This window comes from Neodiprion virginianus, chromosome 2 (assembly GCF_021901495.1).
Source record: "Neodiprion virginianus isolate iyNeoVirg1 chromosome 2, iyNeoVirg1.1, whole genome shotgun sequence".
In the NCBI taxonomy this organism is placed as follows: Eukaryota; Metazoa; Arthropoda; class Insecta; order Hymenoptera; family Diprionidae; genus Neodiprion; species Neodiprion virginianus.
Window position 1 is genome coordinate 31,369,968 of NC_060878.1, and position 21,287 is coordinate 31,391,254.

General features: G+C 36.5%; 6 protein-coding genes across 11 annotated transcripts; 3 read left to right on the forward strand and 3 right to left on the reverse strand.

Annotated features, from left to right (window-relative positions):
• Nucleotides 1–35: 35 nt before the first annotated feature.
• On the forward strand, nt 36–5,189 carry LOC124298370 (F-box/WD repeat-containing protein 5). Of its 3 annotated transcripts, none has more exons than XM_046750265.1 (10): nt 36–178; nt 297–506; nt 623–780; nt 953–1,130; nt 1,472–1,664; nt 1,736–1,963; nt 2,043–2,218; nt 2,287–2,623; nt 2,759–2,971; nt 3,388–5,189. In XM_046750265.1, exons 1-10 carry the CDS (start codon nt 82–84, stop codon nt 3,653–3,655), a joined length of 2,058 nt encoding a protein of 685 aa, XP_046606221.1. In that variant the 5' UTR covers nt 36–81; the 3' UTR covers nt 3,656–5,189. The 3 variants fall into 3 exon arrangements, with proteins under 3 accessions (XP_046606221.1, XP_046606223.1, XP_046606222.1); XM_046750267.1 differs by having other exon boundaries at nt 43–239; XM_046750266.1 differs by having other exon boundaries at nt 43–506.
• Nucleotides 4,382–9,459, reverse strand: LOC124298373 (succinate--hydroxymethylglutarate CoA-transferase-like). 4 transcript variants are annotated; one of them, XR_006906788.1, is made up of 7 exons: nt 9,331–9,459; nt 7,861–8,855; nt 7,678–7,746; nt 6,920–7,028; nt 6,685–6,840; nt 5,062–6,591; nt 4,382–4,927 (listed from the first exon to the last, which is right to left on the reverse strand). XR_006906788.1 is itself a non-coding variant. In XM_046750272.1 (6 exons), exons 2-6 carry the CDS (start codon nt 8,752–8,754, stop codon nt 6,566–6,568), a joined length of 1,254 nt encoding a protein of 417 aa, XP_046606228.1. In that variant the 5' UTR covers nt 8,755–8,855; nt 9,331–9,459; the 3' UTR covers nt 4,382–6,565. The 4 variants fall into 4 exon arrangements, 1 of the variants encoding a protein (XP_046606228.1); XM_046750272.1 differs by having other exon boundaries at nt 4,382–6,591; XR_006906790.1 differs by lacking the exons at nt 4,382–4,927; nt 5,062–6,591 and having other exon boundaries at nt 6,701–6,840; nt 7,568–7,746.
• Nucleotides 9,460–9,850: 391 nt separating this feature from the next.
• LOC124298377 (probable RNA-binding protein 18) lies at nt 9,851–11,767 on the forward strand. The gene is made up of 5 exons (XM_046750279.1): nt 9,851–10,131; nt 10,258–10,355; nt 10,448–10,661; nt 10,732–10,808; nt 10,898–11,767. Exons 1-5 carry the CDS (start codon nt 10,126–10,128, stop codon nt 11,115–11,117), a joined length of 615 nt encoding a protein of 204 aa, XP_046606235.1. The 5' UTR covers nt 9,851–10,125; the 3' UTR covers nt 11,118–11,767.
• LOC124298378 (probable 28S ribosomal protein S25, mitochondrial) lies at nt 11,583–12,540 on the reverse strand. Its single transcript, XM_046750280.1, has 3 exons — nt 12,385–12,540; nt 12,196–12,302; nt 11,583–12,123 (listed from the first exon to the last, which is right to left on the reverse strand). Exons 1-3 carry the CDS (start codon nt 12,519–12,521, stop codon nt 11,864–11,866), a joined length of 504 nt encoding a protein of 167 aa, XP_046606236.1. The 5' UTR covers nt 12,522–12,540; the 3' UTR covers nt 11,583–11,863.
• Nucleotides 12,541–12,846: 306 nt separating this feature from the next.
• LOC124298367 (alanine--tRNA ligase, cytoplasmic) lies at nt 12,847–18,337 on the forward strand. Its single transcript, XM_046750262.1, has 14 exons — nt 12,847–12,975; nt 13,202–13,374; nt 13,541–13,729; nt 13,820–13,965; nt 14,166–14,357; nt 14,432–14,722; nt 14,805–14,914; nt 15,005–15,279; nt 15,387–15,710; nt 15,792–16,050; nt 16,126–16,378; nt 16,453–16,717; nt 16,783–17,067; nt 17,169–18,337. Exons 2-14 carry the CDS (start codon nt 13,231–13,233, stop codon nt 18,021–18,023), a joined length of 3,588 nt encoding a protein of 1,195 aa, XP_046606218.1. The 5' UTR covers nt 12,847–12,975; nt 13,202–13,230; the 3' UTR covers nt 18,024–18,337.
• Nucleotides 18,068–20,041, reverse strand: LOC124298374 (mitochondrial ribosome-associated GTPase 2). The gene is made up of 6 exons (XM_046750273.1): nt 19,802–20,041; nt 19,586–19,705; nt 19,148–19,486; nt 18,935–19,073; nt 18,618–18,850; nt 18,068–18,522 (listed from the first exon to the last, which is right to left on the reverse strand). The coding sequence occupies exons 1-6, from the start codon at nt 20,039–20,041 to the stop codon at nt 18,346–18,348; spliced, it is 1,248 nt and encodes a 415-aa protein (XP_046606229.1). The 3' UTR covers nt 18,068–18,345.
• Nucleotides 20,042–21,287: the final 1,246 nt, after the last annotated feature.

A 21,287-nucleotide genomic window follows, 5' to 3' on the forward strand; every position in this document is an offset into this window, starting at 1 on the left:
ATTCACAACATCGGGTTCACTTCCGTCACAATTTTAGAGACGAAGTGCCTGGACCTGTGCAGAAAACCGTAGTACGGAGTTATGTGTTCTCCCCTCTTCCTTCCTGGCCCACAGATATCACCAGGAGGGAAAAGCTCGATCTGCGGTTTAGAGAGGATGACAGGCATCAGCTGTTATAGTAAACAAAGAACCGTGATATTATACAAAGAGTTGAGCTAGGACTTTCGCTGAAATGGACGGTACATTTAATTCCGCTGAAGGCGGTCAACCGCTTAGCAGTAGAAATTCATTTACAGATTACACGGAGAATTCCGATAACCATGACATTTGGTGGTACCTGCCAGACTCCGTACTTCTAAGCATTTTTCAATATCTTACGCCAAAAGAGCTGCTGACAGTTGGAGAAGTATGCAGAACATGGCACAGGGTTTGCAAAGACGAATTCCTCTGGAAGGATCTCTTTTACCAAACCTACAAAATCGATCCGAACGTGAGCATTATGCCTGGTAAGTTAAACGCAATACCACCAAGCTATCTATTTATAGATGGTGAAAATAAATAAGCATTTGGAAAATAACAGTGCGCAATTAAATCAAAGATGAACATTTTTTGCCTGCTACAGGCAAAACTTCTTGGCTTCAAGAATTCAAACGGCTTACTTACCACACTCCGTTGTTGGAAACCGAGGTCCGCAAAGAACACACCAACCAAGTACTGCACGTTAGCTTTTCGCATAATGGGCAAATGTTCACAACATGCTCCAAAGACGGCTACATAATTGTAAAAACTTGTTAAATACTATAATTTATTTTCAAATATTTGAAATTGAGCCAGTGTCTCAGAATTCTGTCAATTGCACACTTGGTCAATATTACTTTAAATTTGTATACAATGTCTTGCAATATTTCCGCTGAGAACAGCACCTTTCATCGAATTTATATTTATTTCTTAGGTATGGAACAGTAGTTATCCAGCAAGTATTAAATACCATCGAGACATGAAAACATTTAGCTGGAAGTACACACAATTTTCTCAATTCAATTCATCCGATACCTTGCTTCTTGTATCTGGAGTTCACTTTGGAACTCCCCACAGTACCTCTGGAGAAATTGCAGTCTTTAGTCTTGAGCGTGAGTATGGATTACAAAGAATAATACTCCTCTTTAGAACAGTAAAGTGGCAATGACTTGTCTGTATAATCTCGAATAAATCCAAAATTTAGGATTCTGATATCACCCTTCTAACTTCCGACCATAACTTGAAAACATATTGTGTTCTTCATTCTATGGAAATTTCAAATTTCGAATTTAGATTATTAACTAGAAACTAAATCAATTGAGAAATGTCAAGAATATTATTTATGGCCTATGATCTGTGAGCTTGGATTCTGATTGCTTAATGCCAAGAAAGCCAATTTCAAACTGTCAAGAAAAGATTTTTGGTATGTTTGCACTTCCAAATTTATTTACAGCTGGATTTGAACTTCAGTGCAGAGTTGTGAATAAACCCTATGACATATTCGGCACATGGTACAGCGAGCGACACTTACTAAGCGGAGATCTGCACTGGTTAGCACACTTGGTTAGCACAAGTGTGTTATGGCTGAACAAAGCTAGCCAAGAGTCCGCCAGCGAACATGTACCGATAATGAATCAATTGTATCGGTGAGTGGAATTGCATTAAAAAGGAAAAGATTTACATAACAATTCTTATGTAATGTGACCTTTTCTTATAGATTTTACAACAGCAATGCATCCTCGATTAGAGCTGTGATGGTAGCTAATTGTTTATCCCCCGCATCGCCGAAAACTGAAACTCAGCAAAATGAACCATTAACTTCTGATGTCAGAGAAGAGAAAGGGAATCCGCCAAGCCATAGAGAGCTATCCTCCATGTCTTCAAATAATGGTCAACAGCAGACTGAAGAACCTGAAGTTCTACATCATGCGTCATCCAGACTGCAGTGAGTTGACTTAAGACCTTAGTCAATCATAGTTATTTTTCAAGGTAGAGTCAATCTTGTGGTTTTTTTTTTACTTCAGATACAGCACACTGGAAGGTGGGTTTCTTAACTGGCGAAGGCTCGGCGATGGGTTTGAGTATGCAAGTCCCATTCAGTACAACGAAAATTACCGACAAGTGGAAATCGAAAAAGATACGACAGATCATAGTTGCGAAAATGATGATCTGACGTGGGAAGAAGAAAGCGAGACAACAGGTGAGTGAGAAATTAACTTCTTTGAAAATGATTTTATTATTAATTATTGTTCGCATTTAAATTTACAGAGTCATCAGATGGAGAGGATTGTGACTCTGACGATTTAGCTGACAGCCCGGAGAAGTATCTCATTTTTACGACTGGGTCAAAAACTTACACTCCCCACCAAATTGGTTTTAAACGTATCAAGCCGATGAGTTTTCCAAGACGTCTTGATCCTGGGCCTTCTCTAAAAGAGAGGATTGCCCAGAGAGAACGTGAGCGCGAGAGACAAAATTGCAGATCACCTAGAACCGAGCCTAATTGGCTGGACTATAATGCTGTCGCCGATAAATTTGACAAAGTAGATCATCTCATAGATCTTCATGGTCATGTTATCGGAATGAGTTTATCTCCAGATCACAGGTGTGTTTCACGATTGATTGAATCAAACCTAATTCATAAATGTAACAGCAAATTAGCAATGTTAATTTATATTGAACCCACTTCTATAATACTAGTTTAGTCATATCATAATTCAGGATTGATTTTGTCGCCCAGATATTTGTATGTTAATACAAGACCGTGGCCAAGGGGCTACGTTATCACAAACCCGTTGGAACCACCACCAATTGCTCAAGAAATTGATATTCATGTTATCGATTTGGTTACTTTGAAACAAGTTGGTACAATGCTACGGGCGCACAAGGCTTACACGCCGAATCACGAATGTTTTTTTATATTCTTAGATGTTTGCAATGAATATGTTGCAAGGTAAGTCTACACGCGCATATTTTACATGTATTTTAAACAACTTCAGCAGAATTTTAAGTAAAATATGAGTTTTTGAGAAATACTCGCCCTTGCGATCTTCTTCTTTTTGTAACAGTGTATATTTTTACGATGTTAACCTTTCAAAAATAGCGAAAGTTACGATGTACAGATAGGGAAAACCTTAGTATATCTGACACCGAGGTCGACCTACCTGACAAAATTACGGTTTATTCTACCACTATTTATAACTCATCCAAGTTTCACTTTCAATCAAGTTCAAGACTATATCTCTGTCCTTAATGAGCAATGATATGATGTGCAATAATGATAAGCAATATTAAAGTCTTTGTCAAAAATAGTTGAAAGAAGACAATAAATATCAATAATAGTAAATGTTGATTAAATGTACTTTCTAGTGGAGCAGAGGATAAGCATGGTTATCTTTGGGATCGACATTACGGAGTATGTTTAGCTAAACTACCGCATTCTGATGTCGTAAACTCTGTTGCATTTAATCCGAAGGATCCTGAAATGCTTGTGACCACCAGCGATGACTACACAGTTAAAGTTTGGCGAAGTCGATCGATGGTCAAAGAGCTGGGATTAAATGAAGAAATGTATCGCAGGGGATTGGAAGTAAGAAAACGATGCCGGTATCACAGGAGCAGCTGTAACGTTGACTGATTAAAAGCTATTCAATTTCCAATTTAAAAACCTTTGCGCAATATTAATTACTAATTTAGCTTTTCACGAAGTCCTTTCGGGAAGTTAGATTTTGGAATGATTATAAAATAAATTGAAGTACCGGTGTAGAGTTTAAAAAGGATTGGAATCTAATCGCACCAAATATGATCTGAATTCATAAAAGGTACAATGTCTATTATAGAATAGTGCAATTTTACTCTATAAAAATTTGAGTAACTAGTCTACATTGCGATTAACAGCCATTTTAACTCAATTAGACAGAGAAATCTGGTTGATTTTGTTGACACCAATATTTATCTTGCAGCTAATTTACTTATGTACATGAGTATACGTTGATTGAGTAATACATCAATTATTTTATACATCAATATATGCTGTATTGTATTAAACATAAGTCGGCCCTGAATGTAAGTTGACTTCTGATTCTGAGACTTTATTTCAGTAATTATTCTTCAAATATACCTGTAAAGTCAATCGCTCATATCAGTTGAGTACAAATTTTTTAAAGCAAACCAGCACCAGAGACCTCGACTTATGTTCGAAAAACACTGTATTTAATACTATCGTATTGTTTTTAATGTCCAAGTTTCTTGAGGAAAATATTTGATCGAACTCAACTGGCCAGAAATTCTGTGAAAGAAACCTGATGTTCGGTTGAGTTTTTTTTTTGATGCGAAGGTTTTTGGAAAATTAAAATTTTGGAAGTTGAACAAACGAAAGATCAATTGTTTATTAACAATTTGCAATGTTGTGACTTCACTAGGTGTAGGGTTATAACTAATATGTACAAGTGAACGGTTTTCTTCAGTTGTATGAATATCTACTGGTTTCAAAGATTTCACTTTTTCGTGCAGGAATCACGACTGAAAATTTCGTTATAAGTTGTTTGAATTACTTCTACTTTGAAGTATAGTTTGTAACTTGACTAAAATTTATAGATATTGCAGCATATATAACTGTAGATTCACAAGCGTGCATGCTACAATTCCATTATTGATGACGTATTAGATACGACAGAAACATCCGGCATAAAAGTTGCAATGCGCAAGACGTGACATCATAGTCTTGAATTACAATAACTTCAATTTTAATGAATTTTCATGATGAACGTTTTTTTTGTCATTTGTTTAGCATGGTAAATTACAATTCAAAAAATGGAAGTACAAGGAATAGATGAAAATATTATATTCCAGAAACTGTATTTAGTCTGCAGTGGGGAAAAAAATTTCTGTGATTCACCATCAAGTCGATCTGTAAATAGCAAAAATATGTAATTTTTATATGTCGATTGCAAATCGTATCTTAATTAAATCAGTTGATGTGAAGTATACAAGACGTACTTAATTCATATTGTACATTAATTTAAGAATAAACATAATACTAACGTCACGAGCTCTGTTCCCTGTTCAGCTTTTCCTTCAAAATTTTAATTCCACACTTTACAACTATGTTTTTTTTTCCCTCTTTTTTTTTACTCATTACATGTATGATACAGTGAACCGTGAAAGGACACCTTTGTACATCAAAAATACATGGAATGCTGATTAGATGAATTTTTCAGAAGCGAAATATAGCTATCTTTTATGACAAGGAATTACAGCAAACGATGATTAATTGTGAACTAAACATCTCTTGAAAATTATTCAAAAATAATTTTCCTTGTATAAAAATATATATTCCTTTCTATCACGATAAATTAAATTTGATTTCGAAATATTTCAAAAAAAGAGCATGCATTCAAATACTCAATTTTAATGTGGGACTCAATGTGCTTGACCTATGCTTCTTTCGCACTTGTATTGCATAATAAGTTACTTAGTTGTATATTTTATGTTATAGGAGCTTTCGATTATGCAAATTCGAAAATAAATTTATTGTGCTCCATTATTTAGCTTGAAGTATAGCAAAAGTATTGACAAAGCAAAACTACAAATTTGATTCGTTAAATAATTTTTCCTTGTAATTTAATTTACGACTGAAACTATTTAATGTCAAGTAGAAATAACAGTTTCTAAAAAACAAATATTGAAAATTAGGATTTCGAAATAAATTAATCAAATGATCTCAATTTTATACAAGAGTTCCTAAGAATATTCATTACATATACAACGCACAACCAATACCCAACAAATATTGAGCAACACCCAAGACAATGTGTCTACAATTGGAAGATTGAAAACATTACGACCTAGGTAAAACTATTAGTTAGAGAAGATTTGTATTCCCTTCTCTCACGATTATTTCATCAGTTGAAATGACATATCATGGGTATAGATCAAAACACGAAGTTTCACTACAGTATGTAATTCAACTATCATATGAACGTGTATAATTTCCAAAGATTGACTGATCGACTATAGTGTTTGTTTCACCTTGAAATTTTTTGGAAGTCAAGACTTCGACAAAACTCATCAATGTAACTATTACATCATAGTTATTTATACACAAACTGCAATTGCCTGCGTCAAATACAGAGCAATTGCAAATTTTAACTAGCACAACAGCTTTCTATAAGCTGTTTAGAAAGTAGATAAAAATCAGCAATTAGAACTCAGAAGGCAGTTGATAATTTTGATTTTGACACATTTACTATGTTGCATTTCTGACTATTTGTTATTTAAATGAAGTGTCAGAAATCTCTTCATCTACTAGTATGTTCATGGAATTACGCAACGAATATGGCTACATTTTTAAGACAGATCTATCCTCCAAGTGAATAGGTAATATCGCTTGGAAAAAAGGTGAAAAGACTCCGTATAAAAAATCTGGCAAAATATCCTTCAAAATTTTATATAACCTTGTCAACCTAACAATGAACTCAAATCTAAGATGCGAAGCCAACATTGGGTTACCTATCAACATTTCTAAAAATGCTTCAACCCTTAAAAATTAGGCAGATCCTGTAGCAATTGGTTCTGAAACACAACGTTAAATGTAAATAAACAATTTTCTGTATATCCTGTAAAAACGGTAAAAATCATACAAAGTATAAAATACAAAAAATGTACCAGGTTGAGACGGTATGGCTCCTTGAGGTGCCTCATTTTCATTCGAGTTATTCTTATGATGAATATCTCTGTGCCCATGACAGTGCTCACACTCATCATCGCTGTCTTCTGAGCTACTCTCACCAAATTCTTTTGGTTTTTCGTATATACAGCAGCCTGTAGATTACGAATTATGTTAGAAAAGCGAGTCAAATTTTAATTTTGATTATATGCGTGTACTTAAGTGGAAATTTACATTTAGACTTTTTTTTATTCATATGCTCATTATCGACAGTTCCTTGTGTCCACTGAACTTTTTTACTGGATTTTGGCTTACGTAAACATAATCTCATAGTTGGTATATCCTGAAACAAAGAAATTGATCACAGAAGATTAATTTATGATCCAGTGAAATCTGGCTCTATTTTTTCTGTATATAAAATACTGTCTATATGTGTACCTATTATTCATAATCTTGAATAATGAGTTGAAACAATACCAGTGTGAGACAATTTCTGTGATATACATATTAAACTGGGTAAATTCTTATCACCATTACACTTATGAATGCAAAATTAATGAATTTAACATGGCAGAGCATAAAATAAGAAAGGAAACGAATATTCAGAACACCATATTCCATGAAGCAGTTTATTATTATCACTATGTGCTGCTCAGATAATACTTATTAAGATCTTGTTTTCTGCAATTCATACATCTGTAATCAATGCGAGCTCGCAATGCTAAAGTAATAGAAAAATCTAAAAATACTGTTTTATTTTTACTTGTGTTTACAATACTGAAAATATTCAAATAATTTCATATTTCAACTGAATCTTCCAGCGCAGTTATTTACTGAATTATTTTCTCAGTCACTAATCTCGATATTTTCTCATCTGAATACTTTAAAACGTTTTTCAAGACTTCATTGGTGTGCTGTCCTAAAATTGGGGGTGGCGATCTAACAGAATTGTCAGCATAGCTGTAGCTCACTGGCGGACCGACAACTTTCACCTTTCCTATGCTTGGTTGGATCATTTCTTTGACCAACTTTATGTGCTTAATGTGTGGATCGTCAAAGACCTGGAAAATCGAATTATAACACACGAGTTAACAGATACCTAAGAATCAATAAACCAAGAATAGTTTTAAAAAATCAGTATAAAGATTTCCAGCTCTCTCGTTGCAAGGGCTTACCTGGCCAATCGTATTGATACGTCCATTTGGAAAGGGAGCATCTCGAAAAATTTCAGACCAATCATCACTGGTTTTGGTCTTAAAGTTATCTCTAAGTATGTTGATGAGCTCTACCCTGTGTTTTACTCTATCGATATTTGTTCTAAATTTGGGATCTTTCTCCAAGTTAGTTAGATTCATCATTTTTAACAGGGCTAAAAACTGTACGTCACTGCCAGCTCCCACAGAAATAAATCCATCCTTAGTTGGGAATGCTTCATAAGGTACAATACTCTCATGTGCCGTACCCCACCTTGAAGCTTCCTTACCAGCGTTTAAGTAATTAGAAGCAATATTAACTAGGCTGGCGACCTGGGTAGAGAGTAAATTACATTGGATCCACTGTCCTCTGTTGGTTTTGAACCTTTGGAGTAGCGCAGCCATTATTGCTCCGTGAGCATACAAACCAGTGGCCATATCAGTGACGGCAACTCCTACTTTGCAGGGCTCTCCATCTTTGGGACCTGTTATATTAATTAGACCACCCAAGGAAGCCGCAATCACATCGTAGCCTGGGCGAGTGGCATACGGACCTTCAGAGCCATAGCCAGTAATCGAACAATAGATCAGCCCTGGTGCTGCTTCGCTCAAAGACCTGTAGTCCAAGCCCATTTCGGCCAGCTTGCCAGGGACATAGTTTTCAATGAATACATCAGACTTTTTCGCTAGATCATAAATAACGTCCTTGCCTTTCTTTATGTCGATACAAAGACTTTTTTTGTTGCGATTTACACTCGCGAAGTATGTCGACTCTTTTGTGCCTTGAAAAAAGGGTGGGCCCCACTTACGCGTCTCGTCACCCACTAACGGACGCTCGATCTTTAAAATTTCAGCTCCTAAGTCTCCCAAGATCATCGTGCAATATGGTCCAGCCAGAATACGTGTCAGATCTAAGACTCGGACGCCAGAAAGTGGTGACGTTTCTTCGACAGATGTAGAGAAGGGCTTGAAACTAGCTGTCATAAAAATCTTAGCTTTCTCTTGATCGAATGCTTTGACTACAACTGATGATCTCATCACTCTAGACATGATGATAAATCTACTCCTTGATACTATCTCTTTAAGTATCTTACGGTATGATTTAAGGCACGACTACAACTGATATTAAACTTCAAACGGAGATATCCAAAACAAACGTAATTTGGAATATGCAACGTCTTCGTTGATTTGTAAAAATGTCGAGTCACCTTTAGTTCCCATTAACGCATTCCTAATCGCCCACCACTCAGTTTACTACGATTAATGTCAAAGAGCCGCACATCTACTAACGCTCTCGCAAAGTTATTTCGATCTGTTTAAATTCTACATTGAAACGGAGGATCGAGGGGTGAAAAGTGGACGAAACACGAATCGAGGTAAGTGACACGTTGCGGTAATGAATAAACCGAGTGATTATGGTATTACGTAATGTTATTGTCGTTTATCATTTACCTGAGCCCCATCGTTGATATCTTTTTCGGAAAGTGTTTCTGTTTGGGTTTGAGACGACGACTGTCCAGCCATTTTGGCCGTAACTTCAGTGACTTGGAATAGAAATATATGCACTCCGTAGAATTTGATGACAGCTTTCTCGAAGGATTGGGTCGTGTTTACATTCGACTGGACACACACGTAAGTAGAAAACGGTGCCTATTAGGATTGAGCAATCATCTATTAACACGCACTATTCCAACAGGAGAAATTTGTTATCACTACGTTGGACGTTACTGAACGACGTCATCCTACGAAACGAATTCAGACTCGAAAACGCACTATTGTTGAAGCCTGCCTGTCATCTCAACTAAAGCCTGATCGGTAAACTCGTCTGCAACTGAAACTCGCATGCGAGGAAAGTCGGAAAGTTTGCAGGGAAGTGGGAGATAGGTAGGTGAGATAGGTCCAGGTAATTAATAATTAATTGATCGCATCATCGGCCATCTTTAATAAGACTGCGCCGCGCTAGTAGGCGACTGAACATACCGCCAACCAAAGCAGCTAGCTTAGCCTAGCGTCGGGCCGTTCGTCCCGTGACGTCTGACTGACGTCCCGTCGTCTTCTCGTGTTACGTCTCGTATTCTTATTTTCTTATTCCCCGTCGTTCCCTCGATATCTAAGGAGAGTCGTTTCTCCGTCAGTAATTGTTGAGGAATTTAAACGCGACTGAATCAATAATCCAACGTAGAGCTTCATACGTTATTTCTGTAAGGTTTTAATCTGACTGCAGACCGTAAGTCACTTGGAGTCGCTATGGACGTAAGTGTATACATACAACGCTCTTCGCTGTTTGTTCTTAGCTTTGATTTTCGGCGAGGGATACGTAAATAGATCTAGCTATTTTTTATCTTGCGATTAGAATAACCGAATAATTTTACTGTTTAGACCGGCCTTCAAATTCCTCTACCCTTGGATTGTGCTAAATCTAATAACCTAGAGGACAGAAGATTGTGGGTTGGAAATTTAGATCCTAGAATTAATGAGTAAGTATTAAAATGTAATTTCAATATGGAAGATTTTCTGCCAAGAAAATTACCCAATGAACCAGAAAAATTAACTGTCTATTTGTCAACTGGTACCAACTCCTGAAACTCGTTCAAAAACATGGAAAAATCGAAAAGTTTGACCTCCTATTCCACCGTTCTGGGCCACAAGCTGGCCAGCCCAGGGGATATGCCTTTGTAACTTACGAGACGAGCTATGACGCGGAAAAGGCCAAAGATGCTCTTCACAACATAAAAATCGGAGCAAAGACCATCGTTGTGAGATGGGCCCATAGTGTGAATGAGGTGTGTGCAATATCCTGTAATACAGATAAACAGGAAAGATAAATTGTAAAGAAACTATATCTTGTTCCAGAGCGATATGGAGAAACCAAAACCAAAGATAGATATTCCGGCACTGGCAGGCGCCAAGAAAGAAGACAAGAAAGTGAGGTATGCACAGAGTATAAATTTTAAGTTTACTAGCATAAGGAGTAAGAGTAATTCGATAAATAATAAGTTCTTTGGCGATCAATTTTTAGCAGAGAGACGGCAATCCAGGCAATCGAGGCCAAACTAAAGATGATGAATGAGTCTGAGGAGGAGTTTGAACTCAACAAACCGTTAGTTGGAACTCCAATTCTTCAACAATATCAGAGTCCTGAAAATATAAAGCCGTCCACCTCTAATCGATATCACAATCACAGGGGTTCACGATATCAATCTAATAAGCCCTATAGTCGACCTCGGCCAAGGAGATAATCGATCCTAAAATGAGAGCAACTCGTTTGAGATATTTTATCCTGTTAATTGCAGGGTTGTTACAAACCTGGCAGATTGGTAAAAGTCAGGGAACTCTCACGTAACATGAAACTTGAAAACTGATTGTACAATCATCGATGGATTGTAATTCACCGGCATAATGTATTACCACATACTGTGTGCGAATATTATTGAAATCGTATGGAAGTAACAGTTTCGGTGTAGATGATCCGGAGCAGCAAGGCAATTCAAATAACGAGAATTTGTAACAACCCTGAATGTGTCTTGATTGACGAATTACTATACAGATAAAATTTAGTTAGTACTGTCATCCATTAGCATAATAGTCACTCATTTATTTATTTTCTCAACCTGTGTGAATGAACTCATAATTCAGAAAATCGTCATGAGGTCTGCCATTGTTATGTGTAATATAAATTGAGGGATGGATTTTTTTTACAATCCTTCCACGATTAAGAGATCATAATTGTTGCAAATGATTCCTATGCTAATAAAGTCTTTGAAGACAAGTGTTATAAGTACAACTATTTCCATTGAATATTGACTTTATGTATCATATTTGACGTACATGTATTTTCCTACACTGTATTATGACATTTTTACAATAAAAGAAATATATACAAGAAGAACCAAACTGCATTTTCCAAATCACATACTTTATAGCTATACTTTTAGGCTACAATATTATAGCAGAGATAACTAAACTATAATTTTAAATAATAATCCTAGTCTACACGGTTCTTGTATTTGCCCCGCATTGTTAATGGTAGGGGAACTAATCCTGGGCAAGGTAACTGTCCTGGTATTTCGCAGATACAACTTTTTTCGCAACCTATGCCAAAGTTAGCAGGATTATCCTTTTTCACTGCAATGATTGCTTCCTCAGCTAATTGTTTCTGAGATTTTCCAATTACAGCGATCAGATGTTCTAGTACATCTTCTTTCTGGGTATTGTCTATATCAATTAGCATGTGTCTTCCATCATCTAGAAGGGTTCAATAATTATTAATATGAAACGAATGCTTGTCACCAATGCGATGAAAAATTCAGAACCCACCGTAGTAGCATTTGATAAATGGCGATGGAGTCATGTTCTTAAACGTTACAATCTGAACGTTCGGATTTTTGTACTGTAGCTGGGGCAAGTGCCAAAATACGAAGTCCCTGTACACAAACAAAGTTTAGGTTGCTCAAAAAATGTGTTATCTCTGGGATGCAGAACAACTCTTAACCTCAAAGTAGCTACCTGGCACCGTGATGAGTCTCTCCGGTCGTATTGTAGTTTATTGATAATATCTTTATTTTGTTTTTAAGGACCAATCGACCGCTCTCCAAGTATTTTATGGTCCTTCTAATGGGCGCTGGTCCTTTCATAAAAGGCATTTTTCTAGATTTTAATCACCAAGTAACCTCAAAGTTCCAAACAAAACACCGTTTACCGCCGGCTAGTCCCAGTTACTGACGCAATAAAAATCGGAACTGGCTACCGGTTCCGACGAATTTCTGGTTACAGAATTGTACTCTTTATTGCCGATGAAAATAACCGCTGATCATACCTAGTCTGAAAAAAATTCAATCCGGTAATTTACGCGTACTTCGCGTACAACCGAAGGCGTTTCTGTAGAAAAAAATCCCACTTCGCTCCAGTTTTTTTTGCCTTTCACTCTTTGAGTTCAGTCTAACGTCCACAGTATTTATTCACTGCAACGTCCAGCCACGTGTATGGTGCAACGCAAGCTGGACCGATTCCGAAGAGAACACAGTAGATGGAATAAATAACAAGAGTGAAGGACATCCGGTGATCTGATAAGAGTGAATCCCTCGCATTGATAATTAGGTAAATGAATACACAAGCCTAACCCGTGTTAAATAATTTCAATCTGAAGAATAGAAATACGAGGTTACATACTTTGATTGGCCTACCATCAAATTACATTTCTTAATACGGCAATTCATTCCACCCCTAACTCGAGGCCATATGGATGGATATAAATTACTCAATAATTATTTGATGTTATTTTGAGTAGAGTTGCGATTTTTCTAATCGTTCAATTTACCTTTAGGAAGTGAAATAAAAATTAGAGACGGCAAGATGAACTCCGTAATGACAGCTAAAGAGATTCGCCAGGCTTTTATAGATTTTTTCAAATCGAAAAATCATGAATATGTTCACTCCAGCGCAACCATACCTCATGACGATCCAACATTATTGTTTGCCAATGCCGGGATGAATCAGGTAAAATTAATTTTTCTCACTTAATAATGGTGTGAGGAATGTATCCAATAATTTTTAAATTCTATCAATGTCATTTTGTATTCAATTGCTAATTTCAAGCAAAATTTAAACACTCAAACTCAACTCTCCTTTGTGATAAAATCGTAAGCACACTTTCTTCCTTTAGTTCAAGCCAATATTTCTTGGCACTGTCGATCCCAATAGCGACATGGCTAAATGGGTCCGTGTGGTGAATACGCAGAAATGTATTAGGGCCGGAGGTAAGCACAATGATTTGGACGATGTAGGAAAAGATGTATATCACCATACTTTCTTTGAAATGATGGGAAACTGGTCGTTTGGTGATTATTTTAAGGTAAAACTTACTCTAAAGTTCATGAACTCTTGGCACAGGTCATTTCATGCTTGTAGTTCTCAATGAAATGGTTCCTTGAACTGTTAACAGAAAGAAATTTGTGCCTGGGCTTGGGAACTACTTACAGAGGTTTTCAAGTTGCCTAGCGATCGCTTATATGTTACTTATTTTGGCGGCGATGAGCAGTCTGGGCTTAAGCCTGACGAAGAATGTAAACAGATCTGGCTCTCACTAGGGTAACTAAATTGAAAGACTGATTATTTATATGAATTTTTTCCAACTATCAAATACTCGGAACGCAGTACGTCTTTAGATAAATTACACAGCATACGATGAATTTCGTTTGGAAACATCAGTTGATGAAAAATTTATTTAAATCTTGTGCGTCAGATGGAATTATTTCGATTCGAGAGATCATTTACTTATAAATATTCAGGGTTCCACCTTCACACGTTCTACCTGGCAGTATGAAAGACAATTTTTGGGAAATGGGAGAAACTGGACCTTGCGGTCCATGCAGTGAATTACACTTCGACCGTATCGGTGGTCGGGAAGTTCCTCATCTCGTCAATATGGATGATCCAGATGTTCTGGAAATATGGAATCTTGTCTTTATACAATTCAACAGGTGAACTGATGATCGCGCAAATACGCTGTCTAATCATCACATGATTAGGGTGACTGTATGTGTATACGTTTCAGAGAGTCGGATGGTAGTCTTCGTTCCTTACCTAAAAAACATATAGATTGTGGACTTGGTCTGGAGCGTCTTGTTTCCGTGATTCAAGGGAAGAGAGCTAATTACGATACTGACTTGTTTATGCCACTCTTTGACATGATTCAAAAAGGAACTGGAGCTCGTACCTATCAGGGTAAAGTTGGCAGTGAGGATACAGATGGCATTGATATGGCTTACAGAGTATTAGCAGATCATGCCAGGACTATTACAATTGCCTTGGCAGATGGTGGCATGCCTGACAATACCGGCAGAGGGTAGATCAAATATATACTACGTAATATCACCAATCAAAATCACAAATATTTAATGGCCTGTATTATGCTATTCTGTATGTAGATATGTATTGAGAAGAATTCTTCGACGTGCTGTTCGATATGCAACTGAAAAGCTAAATGCTAAACCTGGATTCTTTGGTTCTTTGGTGAATACTGTCGTTGATCTGCTTGGTAAATTTGATTGGCTCCAATAACTGACCGTTAGTAGCTGAAAGTAATCGTTTAGAGCTCGTTAATTACTTTTACATTGTATCATTGTAGGTGACGTTTTTCCTGAAGTTAGAAAGGACCCGCAATCAATAATTGATGTAATCAACGAGGAAGAGCAACAATTTCTAAAAACTTTATCCAGAGGAAGAAATTTGCTAAATAGAACAATGGCAAAGCTCGAAGCTACAAACGTTGTTCCGGGTGACGTTGCCTGGCGTCTCTACGATACTTATGGATTTCCAGTTGACTTGACGCAGCTTATGACTGAGGAAAAAGGTCTGACCATAGATATGAAAGGCTACGAAGAAGCCAAGAAGCAAGCACAGGCAAATGAAAATTATAATTTTAATAGCTCTACTGATTGTGAATATGTCCTAGTATCCCTATCTAGACACGAAATCTAATTATTAAATCACCATGATTTTTTTTGTAGTTGTTGTCTCAAGGCAAAGCTGGAGGAGTAGACGATCAAATCAATCTGGATGTCCATGCTATCACAGAATTACAAAATCAAGGCGTAAAGCCGACCAATGATAGCCATAAGTATAACTACAAAGCAAAGTCTTCTGATAAAAATGCTGAATATGAGTTTGCGTCGTGTGTTGGCACTGTAATTGCGCTTCGATTTGCCAAACAGTTTGTTGAGCAAGTGACTTCAGGTCAAGAAGTTGGAGTTCTGCTTGATCAGACCAACTTCTATGCTGAACAAGGTGGACAAATATACGATGAAGGATTTTTAGTAAAAGTCGGAGATGAGGTGGGGATGATTCGATAAATTGCTAAACATTTGCTTGCTGTGACTAGGAAAACCATATAAACATAATTAACTTTCACGCAGAGCACGGAGGTTTGCATAAAAAATGTCCAAGTTAGAGGTGGCTACGTTCTGCACATTGGCACTGTGGGTGAAGGAATCCTGAAGAAGGGTGATAAAGTCAACCTGAATGTTGACACGGCTAGGAGGAGATTGATTATGAGTAATCATACTGGAACTCATGCCCTTAACTATGCCCTCCGTACCGTTTTAGGATGGGAAGCTGACCAAAAAGGATCTCTTGTTGCACCAGATAGATTACGCTTTGATTTTACCAACAAAGGTAAGAAAAATTTCAGTCTATACTTCTTCTGAATTTAAGTTAACAATACCTCTAATCATAACCTGTAAAAATTAGGTGCTATGACTGTTGAGCAAGTTAAGCAAACGGAGATTAACACAAAGCAGCTGATTCAGCGCAATAACCCAATCTATGCTAAAGAAAGTGGTTTAGCAATTGCAAAAACTATTCAAGGACTACGTGCTATGTTTGAAGAGACATATCCTGATCCTGTCAGAATTATCAGTATTGGAATACCTGTAGAAGAATTGGAAAAAAATCCTCTAAGCACTGCTGGTACTAAGACTAGCGTTGAATTCTGTGGAGGAACGTAGGTGTTTAGTTTGTTTAAGAAATTTTTAATACGAAAATATTTTTGTCACTGATTGACTGAATTTGCTTTAGTCATTTACATCATGCCGGACATATCGGTGACTTTGTAATCGCAAGTGAAGAAGCCATTGCTAAGGGAATTAGAAGAATTGTGGCTCTGACAGGCCCTGAGGCAACAAAAGCACTGAAGAAAGTTGAGCTTTTAGAAAATGAGTTAAATAAAATAAAATCAATTATTGAAGCAGATAAAACTGGAGTAAAATCTAAGGAGCATGTAAAAGCAATTGTTGATTTAACAGAGGATGTGTCACATGCGATTATTCCTTACTGGAAAAAGGTAAGCCTGTAAAACATCCGTTTGATTGATTAATTCGGTTTTAAAAATGTTATCATTTTCACTAGGATGAGATGAGAAACACTTTGAAGACTCTCAAGAAATCCATCGATGATAAAGAACGTGCAGCTAAAGCTGCTGTTGCTAATTTAGTAGTTCAGAAAACTGCTGATCTAATTAAACGAAACGTTGGAGTTGCTGTTCTAGTTGAATTATTGGAAGCTTACAGTAACACAAAAGCGCTTGATTCAGCTTTAAAACAAGTCAAATCTTTATCTCCAGAAACGAGTGCTCTTTTCTTCAGCGTCGACAATGATGCTAAAAAGATTTTTGCTCTAAGTGCTGTACCAAAGGTAATGAATTTTTTTATCTTTATATTTTGGAAGGAAGAAAAAATACATCAATCAAAAAATGATCACACCTAAAATATAATTACAATCCTCTGGTTCTTCAGTCTGCAGTAGCCAAAGGACTGAAAGCTAATGAATGGATACAAGCAGTAGCTCCGCTAATGCAAGGGAAGGGCGGGGGCAAACCTGAGTCAGCTCAAGCTTCAGGCCCAAATTTTTCATGTTTGAATGAAGCATTGGAAACTGCAAAGTCTTTTGCAAATTCGAAACTGGGCATCCCATCTGGCGGTACTGAGCTTATGAAAAAAGATGCATATAGCAGTAATGTTGAAGGACCAACACTTTATGCAACCAGTGGAAATATTAAAAGCTACCGAGGTCAAATAGCTGCTAGATATAGTGGCAAGAAAATAACTTTTGAATTTGTCACGAAAAAAGAAAACGTTGATGTAGTTCTAAAAGATAATAGCGTAATTCTCCGAGATGCTAACGCAATTGCTTTTTATTTGTCAAATGATCAGTTGAAAGGTGCGAAAAATGTGTTTGCTGAAAGTGAGGTGATTCAATGGATGAGCTACGCTGATAATCATATCCTTCCGGCAGTATTGGGATGGGTTTTACCAAGTATCGATTCCTCTACAGCTGTGAATTCAAACAAGTTATCTAAGATTGCTCAAGAAGATTGTAAAAAAGTGCTGAATAGTCTAAACATTATTCTGTTAACAAAGACGTATTTAGTTGGGGAAAAAATTACATTGGCTGATATCGCAGTGTTTACATCATTTTTACCACTCTATGAACACGTCTTTGATCCAGAGTCCAGAAAACCGTATCAAAACGTGAACCGATGGTTTCTAACTATTTTACATCAACCTGAAGTACAAGAGATTGTTAAAAGCTTCAAGATTTGTGATAAAATAGTAAAGAATCACGGTGATTCTAAGAAAATAAATAATTAAAATAATTGCAACATTTGATTTGAAACAGAGTTTTTGAATGTTTATTTTTCGTACCATTCATTAAATACTATTTATTAAATTTAACTTTTATTTTTGTATTCGAATCTGGTACAAGCCTTAAAACTACTGTTTCACCAAGCGTGGTTGGTATTTCTTAGTGGACTTAAACAATCATTGTATTATGGAAAGATACGTTATATTTTGAAAAAGACTTTTCATCAGTGAGTACAGATTACCGATAGTGCAATCTGATACAATTTGTCAAAAAATTGTGAACTTATAATAAAATGTTTATTAAATACCATCCACTGTTACAAATTTTTTAAACTATTTCATGTTCATCTCGTTTATTTCTATCTTGTCCGTAAAAATCTTTGCCTGTTTCATTGTTGTATAACATTCTAATCTCTGCTACTAGTGTTGAAAGATTTTGACCCATTTTTGCCGATATTGGAACGATTTGGAGTTGAGTCTTTTCTTTAAGCACGTTTAGGTTTTCCTGCAATAACAGTCAAATAATTATACATGCAATAATTACTTATAAACGAAATATTATACATAAAACAAATGTCAACCAATTAATGATGAGATTACCTGAGATTCAGGTAGATCCATTTTATTGGCTATGACAACTACTGGTCTGTCAGCTAATTGCTTGCTAAACTGTTGAAGTTCGTACTGTAAAAGTTCTAAATCTTCCCAAGGCTCATCCATTGACATATCCAAAACAATTAATAAAGCTGCACATCGCTCAGCGTGTTTCAAAAACGTTATACCTAATCCTCTATTTTTGTGCGAATCTGCTATGAGTCCTGGCAAGTCTGCAACTGTTGTTAAAAATTTTCCTTGTACACTTATGGACACCCACGTTTTCGAAAAAATCAACATCACATGTAAGAAATATTATTTACCAGCAACTTGTTCATAATCATTATACTGCACCATTCCGACATGGGGTTTCAATGTTGTAAACGGATAAGGTGCAACTTTTGGTCTAGCTCTTGATATAGCACGAAGTAGCGTACTTTTTCCAGCATTTGGTAGACCAATCTGAATAAAATTAAACTTTTTTGATTGCATTTCATATAATGAAATTCGTTATTGTTTACAAAAGTTTAGTTTACCAATCCGATATTGGCCATGCTTCTCAACTCTAGTAAATACTGAAAGCTTTCCCCCTTAGCTCCGTATTCACTAATCTTTGGTGATTGTTCAATGTCAGACTTGAAGAAAGCATTCCCATGCCCTCCTGCACCACCTCTAGCTGCTATGAACATCATTCCAACATTGCCCAAATCTGCTACAATTTTTCCCTCTAAAGAACGCACTATTGTTCCAACAGGAACGTTGACTACAAAATTGTCAGCGTTCTTGCCAAAACAGTCCTTGTTCTGTCCTTTCTCACCATGAGGTGCAGATAGAATCGATTTTACATGGCTTAAGTTGTTCACATCTGTAGAAGCCTGGAAAAATATATATTTGCCTAGTGTCAAGAAATAAATCAGTCAGATTCATAATTCGTTACTTAAAAAACTTGAACCTTTGTAAAATGAAAAAATTACTTGAAAAATAACGTGACCTCCGCTACCTCCATCACCACCATCTGGCCCGGCAAATTCATTAGCCCAAAGATGCAAAAAAGAAATAGCGCCATCTCCTCCATTCCCAGCTATTACTGAGACCTATTTTGAGATGTGACACAAAAATTATACACAGAAATTAAGGCAAGGTTTCGAGAGTTACATCCTAGTAGTGAATTTGAAATATACTTTACGTGCCTGTTTCATATCTATAAAATACTGATTGGTGGCCCCCTGTGCTTTGGGTTTTCTATGTCTCAAAGCTACAGCAGCTTGACCATTGTATAGGCAGCTGGCATTATGAAAGGATCTGTTTGTAATCTCGTATGCAATGGAAGGATCTAGTATATGCACTGCCTGACAAGACGGTAGAATGTCTTGTATTCTGATTATAGTTCGAAGCAGAGAAGATGTTCCTAGTCTTCTTAGAGACTGCATGGCGTAGCATTAACTGTAAGACCACAAGTAACAAACATGGTTGAAGAGGAAATAAATATTTTGAGAAATAACAACTGTAAGGTATGAAAAAGTTTTGATTTATTCACCCCTTTATATTTTTTATAAATACTTTCAATCTTAACTGTACAACAAGCAATATCAGGAACCCTAAAATCATTCATATTATTTGGTTACAGTAACATTTAAATGATCTTCCAAGATATTGGTCACATAATTTTTATGAATATCGATTACGCGAGTTCTATACAACGGGAAGTAAGGCGATCGGTAGCCTATCCTATACGTTCTAGTAACTTTGTCAGATGTTGGAAATTTGTACGTGCCTAGAAAATCTACAACTTCAATTAGGTTACCTGCAAATCGATAGAGAGTGAGGTAAAAATTCAACTCAGTAAATTCTGGGCCTATACAAAATGTAATATCAAAGACATATCTTAATGGATAAATGGACGAAATACTAGGCACATAAAAGTCATATTTCTTGGAAAGTCTGGCTGTCATTTGTTTCCAACCTATGGTATCTTTAAATTCCATCAGATCTTTAAAATATAAATCATATTTCAATGCCATATTAACTGGGTCCGGTTTTTCTGCCTTCTGGAAAATATGAACTAGCAAATTTTCAGTAGCAAAGCTTTTTTCTAAGCTACGATAACCCACACTAGTATAGCCAGGGAGTTCATCACGTGAAAATGGTTGTACGCCTGTCAATAAAAAATTTCCATATGCAGCCATCTCTACAATTTGCCACGAATCATCCCAACGTCTTTGAGGACTGTCTGCAGGTGTACCGCCTTGCCCATTGCATAAAGACACCAATATAGATCCGTTTCGTTTAATCAGATTTTCAGCAGAAATGAAAAAATCCCTTAGTAATTTTCTGTTTCGATTTATCTTCATTTTTCCTCCCGTATGAGGGAAGTTGAATATTATTTTATCAAACTCTTCACACACCAGCGGAAAGTGTTCTCCTAATTTTGTCGCATCTACGCCTAATAGTACTCGAGCCCCTGAACAAATAAAAGTAATCAAGGTCTGGCGGTAAAATAAAATTTCAAAAGAGCTGACTTATGCTGTTTCACACATACCATGATTTCTCAAATACTCTGCATTTTTTTTCGCCGATTCAAAGACAATAGGCGATTCATAACAAGTTGCAGTTAAGCTGATACTTTGATCAAGTTTACTCAGACAAACGCTGAACGAAAAATTACCCTCCCCCACT

Coding starts and splice junctions, on each gene's coding strand:
- LOC124298370 (XM_046750265.1), top strand. CDS start 82: ATGTGTTCTCCCCTCTTCCTTCCTGGCCCACAGATATCACCAGGAGGG. Junction 1,131..1,471: donor TGCAGTCTTTAGTCTTGAGC/GTGAGTATGGAT, acceptor ATTTATTTACAG/CTGGATTTGAACTTCAGTGC. Junction 1,964..2,042: donor CATGCGTCATCCAGACTGCA/GTGAGTTGACTT, acceptor TTTTTACTTCAG/ATACAGCACACTGGAAGGTG.
- LOC124298373 (XM_046750272.1), bottom strand. CDS start 8,754: ATGATCTTGGGAGACTTAGGAGCTGAAATTTTAAAGATCGAGCGTCCG. Junction 7,029..7,677: donor TCCAACCAAGCATAGGAAAG/GTGAAAGTTGTC, acceptor TCTTTGTTTCAG/GATATACCAACTATGAGATT. Junction 6,592..6,684: donor AGCCATACCGTCTCAACCTG/GTACATTTTTTG, acceptor GTTGTGTTTCAG/AACCAATTGCTACAGGATCT.
- LOC124298374 (XM_046750273.1), bottom strand. CDS start 20,041: ATGCAGTCTCTAAGAAGACTAGGAACATCTTCTCTGCTTCGAACTATA. Junction 19,487..19,585: donor GAGGTCACGTTATTTTTCAA/GTAATTTTTTCA, acceptor ATATTTTTCCAG/GCTTCTACAGATGTGAACAA. Junction 18,851..18,934: donor TGATTATGAACAAGTTGCTG/GTAAATAATATT, acceptor TTTTAACAACAG/TTGCAGACTTGCCAGGACTC.
- LOC124298367 (XM_046750262.1), top strand. CDS start 13,231: ATGAACTCCGTAATGACAGCTAAAGAGATTCGCCAGGCTTTTATAGAT. Junction 16,379..16,452: donor GTTGAATTCTGTGGAGGAAC/GTAGGTGTTTAG, acceptor AATTTGCTTTAG/TCATTTACATCATGCCGGAC. Junction 16,718..16,782: donor TTATTCCTTACTGGAAAAAG/GTAAGCCTGTAA, acceptor CATTTTCACTAG/GATGAGATGAGAAACACTTT.
- LOC124298377 (XM_046750279.1), top strand. Junction 10,662..10,731: donor GGGCCCATAGTGTGAATGAG/GTGTGTGCAATA, acceptor ATCTTGTTCCAG/AGCGATATGGAGAAACCAAA. Junction 10,809..10,897: donor AAAGAAGACAAGAAAGTGAG/GTATGCACAGAG, acceptor ATCAATTTTTAG/CAGAGAGACGGCAATCCAGG.
- LOC124298378 (XM_046750280.1), bottom strand. CDS start 12,521: ATGCCTTTTATGAAAGGACCAGCGCCCATTAGAAGGACCATAAAATAC. Junction 12,303..12,384: donor GAGACTCATCACGGTGCCAG/GTAGCTACTTTG, acceptor GTTTGTGTACAG/GGACTTCGTATTTTGGCACT. Junction 12,124..12,195: donor ATTTATCAAATGCTACTACG/GTGGGTTCTGAA, acceptor GAACCCTTCTAG/ATGATGGAAGACACATGCTA.